The 5,855-nt window shown below is 37.6% G+C and overlaps 1 protein-coding gene across 1 annotated transcript; it reads left to right on the forward strand.

The window, feature by feature from the left end:
- Window positions 1-322: 322 nt before the first annotated feature.
- LOC115790106 (olfactory receptor 11A1-like) lies at window positions 323-1,862 on the forward strand. The gene is made up of 2 exons (XM_030743775.1): window positions 323-1,248; window positions 1,820-1,862. The coding sequence occupies exons 1-2, from the start codon at window positions 323-325 to the stop codon at window positions 1,860-1,862; spliced, it is 969 nt and encodes a 322-aa protein (XP_030599635.1).
- The last annotated feature ends 3,993 nt before the right edge of the window (window positions 1,863-5,855 follow it).

A 5,855-nucleotide genomic window follows, 5' to 3' on the forward strand; every position in this document is an offset into this window, starting at 1 on the left:
CTCAGCTCAGAGAGGCTCAGTGTGAGTCCGGCAGGTAGCAGGTGAAATCAGACATGCTGAAAGTTTCAGTTTTTGAGTCATAATTTGTAAACGGAATGTTCTATTAATTTGGGGAAATGGGCATATTTAGGAGGTTATGTGTTAAAACGCCATCATTTTCAGTCTGTTTAATAGTATGATGACTTCTGTTTACTTTTTTATAGTCTATGAAATTTTTGCTGTACATTATGCAATACAGACAAGTTTAAAACAGCTGCCTTACTGCTTCCAGTCAAATCAACACAAAAATGTAAAGAATCCTTTCTTGAACAGTAGTTATTGAATGAAAACAAGGCTCATGAAGAATTCTACACAGCTTTCAGATTTCATACTTGCTGGTTACTTTGAGACTGGGCCTTTCAGATACTTATATTTAATTATTGTTATGTCTCTATATGCATTTATAGTAGTCTCTAATGTCTTGCTGATTGTGGTTATCTGTGTGAACAGAAGCTTACATGAACCTATGTACATGTTTCTGTGCAGCCTGTTTGTAAATGAGCTGTATGGTAGTACAGGGCTGTTTCCATCCCTCCTGATTCAGATCCTCTCTGATGTTCACACTGTTTCTGCTCCTCTGTGCTTCCTGCAGGTTTTCTGTGTGTACTCTTATGGAAGTATCGAGTTTTTAAACCTGGCTGTCATGTCTTATGACAGATATCTTGCCATCTGTTGTCCTCTACAGTACAATGAATTGATGACATTTAACAAAGTTGCCAAACTTATTGCAGCAATATGGTTACCACCAATTCTTGTGAATTTTCTCACATTGCCCTTGATTGTTCCTTTAAAACGGTGTGGAAACATTATAAACAAAGTCTACTGCGACAATCACTCCATTGTGAAGCTGGCCTGCTCTGACACCACAGTCAACAACATCTATGGACTCATTGTTAGTGCCTTCTCAGTCTTTGGCCCTTTAATTGTAATCCTGTACACCTACATGAGGATCCTTAAGGTGTGTTTTTCTGGATCCAAACAGACTCGACAGAAAGCCGTCAGCACCTGCACGCCTCACCTGGCGTCACTGCTCAACTTCTCTTTTGGAGCCTGCTTCGAAATACTACAGAGCAGATTCAACATGAACAATTTACCAAATATGTTGAAGATATTTTTATCATTATATTTTCTAACATGCCCGCCACTCTTCAACCCTTTAATGTATGGACTGAATCTGTCTAAAATCCGTCTAACATGTAAAAATCTTATATCAAATATAACTTATTAGTATGATCTAACACATTGAGATTTTTCTTCATGTTATTCGACCATTTCATATAACATATTTAACTCCGTACTAATTTGCTTTTGTGAATACAGAACAACATTCACTAAAGATAAAGCTGTAACTCTGTGAATCATCATCTGTGTGTACCCTGCTGTGTCTGATTTGGTATATAACCTGAAAGTATTTATAAGGCCAACAAAATTTGGAAGCAATTTTTGCAGTGCTAGAGAAACATTTTTAAAATATACATTTCAAAAAAAAAAAAAATCACTTCTAATGATCTTAGGAATTACCCAGGGTTCCTTTTAAGCTCTTAACACACACCAGGTCACTGGCATCCCATCTGGGAGTTTGGCTCAATTAACATGTTTGGAATAACCAAATGGAAAATCTCATAATAACTGAAAATGTAATACCATCGAGTTTTTGAAATTTAATAAGTATGCAACTAAAAGTCACACTGATGACCTGGTGGATATTGAGAGGTTTCCCAGATAGCATACGGAAGTGGCCCACTTCAGGCAATAATCTGGCACTGTAGGCATTCTTCCGGCCCCCACAAAATAGATGGGAGCCTGAAGTGGCCCACATATGAAAAAACGCACATGGCCCACCTTTGCCAAAACACATTTGGGCCACTTTTGGCCAAAAGATGGCAAGTATCGACCCGTCAAGCTTTCTTGGCGATTGCTAAGGAAGCAATGAAAGGACAGAAGATTTGTAGGCTTTAACTGCCTCAATTGTGTTCTCCACTATAGATGTGGGAGGTGAATTTTGTCTAAGCTAATGTCTGTCATGAAAAATACATCCCCATGGCAAGCCTGTTTGATACAGATAAATTCTTCTTCCAAGAATTTATGCTGGTTTGAAGGCAAGGGTATAGTAACAACAAATGTTAATTTGATTTAGAGATTTCTTTTGTTGCTCACTTTGCTTTTTGTAAATTGATAAAATATAAACAATTTATATTTTTACAGCACACATTCACTGTGGCATTGTTGAGATAAGCTTCTGCGATCTCATAAGATTTATTTCCATCCAGTGTTGAATTCATTTTTCACCAAGATCTTGCATTGATGATGGTAGAGTCTGACCGCTGTGCAAAACCTTCTCCAGCACATCCCAAAGATTTTCATTGGGGTTAAGTTCTGGACTTTGTGGTGGCCAGCCCATGAGTGAAAATGCTCAATGAACCCCTATTTCAACATTTGAGCCCTATGAATCCTGGCACTGGAATATGCCCGTGCCATCAGGGAAGAGAAAATCCATTGATGGAATTACTTGGTCATTCAGTATGTTCAGGTAGTCAGCTGACCACATTTTTGAGCACAAAATGTTGATGTTTTGATTTGATGTTGAATCTGTTTGCCCATCAGCCTAGCCTCCCCATTTCCACTCTACAATGAACTCTGGGTGAGCCCGTTATATCATTGGGTGGGCGATTATTAGGTTATAAATTAACCACCATATGTTAAGGACAGTGGGTTGATTTTTTCCCCTGTACCTTTTCTTACTCATCTGTAATTATTTTATATACTGTTTGTGCGTAATATGTTATCATAGAAACATCTAAGTCATTACAGGGAGTGGAGCGGTCCACGTCCTGCCTATTTTCAGGAGTGGTATGTTCCAACAAGAACCGCTACCGTTTTTCACTGATTTTGAAAGGAAACCGCTCTGAGCAATTTTGCAGTAAGTATGGCGATATTGTATTAATCTTAATTGTGTTTATTGAAAAAGAGATGCATTGTCTTGTTCTTATGTTTCCTTGTAAGATACATGTGCGATATATATATGGCCAATTACATTAGATATAGAATAGAATGCCTTTATTGTCATTATACAGGATGTACAATGAGATTGGAGCTTAAGTGAATATCTTAAGTGAATATATTAGGTCTATCAGAATTCTGCAACTACGAGAAAGACCATATGACATTTGACTTCCTTTTTTGTTATTAATTTGGATTATCATAAAAAAATCTAAGAATAAATGGGTGGAATAGGTAAAAACATGCAGCTAAAAAAAAAGGTTCTTCTAAACACCAAGAGATGACTCTCTGAACCTGCTTTCTTCCTCATGAAGGCTCTAAAGCATGACTAAAGCTTAAATTACGGTGCTGTCATTTTCTTTCTACTTGTAATTTTTGTTTTTAGTTCAGAGTGAAGCTAGAAATAGGTTTTAGCTTCACAGAGCATACAGGACAATAGTGCAGGAGAAAGAGCGGGAAAATGTAGCAAACACTTAAATAATGAACCCCTGTAAAAAGCATGCTGTAAATTTGACTGCTGTGGTCATTCGAGGTACTAAAAATCAGATCTCTTTTGTGTTTTGAAATTTTAACGATAAAACAATGTTAGAATAAAATATACACATATTCAGGAAAAGTCAGGGTCCCACTTGTATATAGGTTTTTTTTTTCAACCAAGTAATTACTGCCTTGGTAGTTCTAGTGTTAATGACACTCAACGAATGTTCGTCTGTCTGTCTGTCTGTCTGTCTGTCTGTCCACACATACATACAGTATGATACAAATAAATAAACCAATAAATAAATGTATATCAGTATAAATGTATAACGCTTGTTTATTTCTTTCTCTTTCAGAGTAACACTCTGCTGCTGAGTTGCGCAAGTACCCCAAACACTAAGTAGGTGCCATGGATAAAGTACATTGGAATACCACACGCAGTAATTTAAGAAAAAGAGCTGTCAAAAGAGTCAACCAGTTCTTCGATTCTTTAAATGACAAGCATGAGCTTGAGGTTGACACTAAAGAAGAGTGCAGTTTTCAGGATGAAGCGATTGCTTCAACCTCGGAGGCAATCACTGATGCACCACCAAACTCTGATATAGACAGTGGAGATGGTGGATTAAGTTTTGATAATGATGACAGAAATGATCATCATGACAAAAGAGATTTAGCAAGTTGTTTGAGAGACTGGAGTACACAATTTGGAATTTTGCTGATTGCTTTGTCTGCCCTCTTGTCTATTCTAAAAGTTCATCATCCGTCATTGCCCAAAGATGCCAGAACTTTGTTAAAAACACAGATTTGCCATGCTGTCAGTTCCTTGGCAGGTGGATCGTTCCACTATTCCACTACAGAATATGTTCACTAAGCTATTTCAGAGACTTCCATTTATTGTTCCAGACAGACACAACTTTAAATTGCAGTTAAATATTGATGGTCTACCAATTTTTAAAAGTTCAGCCGTTCAGTTTTGGCCAATCTTGGGTATTCTGCAAGGGTTCAGTCGGAAACCTGTCCCAATTGCCATTTTCTGTGGGAACTCAAAGCCTCAATCGTTATCAGAATATTTAAGAGATCTGGTTTGTGAACTTAAATCCCTGAATAATGGATTTGTTATTAATGGTAAAACATTTTTTCTCAATGTGTGCTCAGTAATTTGTGATGCTCCTGCAAGGGCCTTTGTTAAAGGTATTAAATCACACAATGGCTACAGTGGCTGTGACAAATGTGTACAGTCAGGTGTATATGTTAATAAACGCATGACATTCCCAGAGGTAAATGCTAGAGTAAGAACAGATGAATCTTTCTCAAATGCAGAGGATGAGGACCACCACATAAAACCTTCACTGTTTTGTGAAACATCTGTTCCTATGGTCAGTGGCTTTCCACATGACTATATGCATTTAGTTTGCTTAGCAGTGGTACGTCGTCTACTTGATTTATGGATTGGCACTTGTGGGAAGTTAAAATCCTGCATTTCATCCAGTCAGGTCTCACTGATTTCTGCCAAGTTACTTACTCTCAGAACGTACATACCCTCCGAATTTGCCCGAAGACCAAGGGGGCTTGATGAAATATTAAGGTGGAAGGCAACAGAACTTCGGCAATTTCTACTGTACACTGGCCCAGTTGTTTTAAAAGATGTTTTGGCTCCTGAGGTGTATCAAAACTTTATGCTCTTATCTGTTAGTATTTACATTCTGGCGAGTCCAACTTATTGTTTGATGCTAAATGACTTGGCAAACACACTCCTCAGGGCATTTGTTAAACATTTTGGGCAACTCTATGGCCAGGAATTTGTTGTGTACAACATACATGGCTTGATTCATCTCAGTGAAGATGTAAGGGTACATGGGAACTTGGACCTAATATCTGGATTTCCTTTTGAGAACTATTTAAAAAACATTAAAGGTATGGTTAGAAAGCCTAGTTCACCACTGCAACAAGTGATACGTAGGATTTCAGAATTTGATGCAACAAGTTTACCAGAGGAAACTCAGAAAACTGGAAAAATGCTAAAAATGCCGCATTCAGATGGACCTGTCCCAGAATGTTTTATGGGAACTTTCTCCCAGTTTAAAGAAGTAGAAATGGATGAATTTGTTATTAATTCATCAGAGAGGGACAGATGCATTGAAATCAATAGCCAGATACTTTTGGTCCAGAATATAGTTGTTTTTGAGGGTCAGGAATACCTGGTTTGCAAAGAATACAGAAAGATAAGTTTTTTTGACTATCCATTTGACTCTTCAAATTTGGGAATTTATTTTGTGTCAGATCTCTCTTCACACCTCATGTGCTTAAGGTTGGACACTATACAGAAGTGTGTTCGCTTA

The sequence above is a fragment of the Archocentrus centrarchus genome, chromosome 13 (assembly GCF_007364275.1).
Source record: "Archocentrus centrarchus isolate MPI-CPG fArcCen1 chromosome 13, fArcCen1, whole genome shotgun sequence".
Lineage (NCBI taxonomy): Eukaryota > Metazoa > Chordata > Actinopteri > Cichliformes > Cichlidae > Archocentrus > Archocentrus centrarchus.

Coding starts and splice junctions, on each gene's coding strand:
- LOC115790106 (XM_030743775.1), top strand. CDS start 323: ATGAAAACAAGGCTCATGAAGAATTCTACACAGCTTTCAGATTTCATA. Junction 1,249..1,819: donor CTAACATGTAAAAATCTTAT/ATCAAATATAAC, acceptor GGCATTCTTCCG/GCCCCCACAAAATAGATGGG.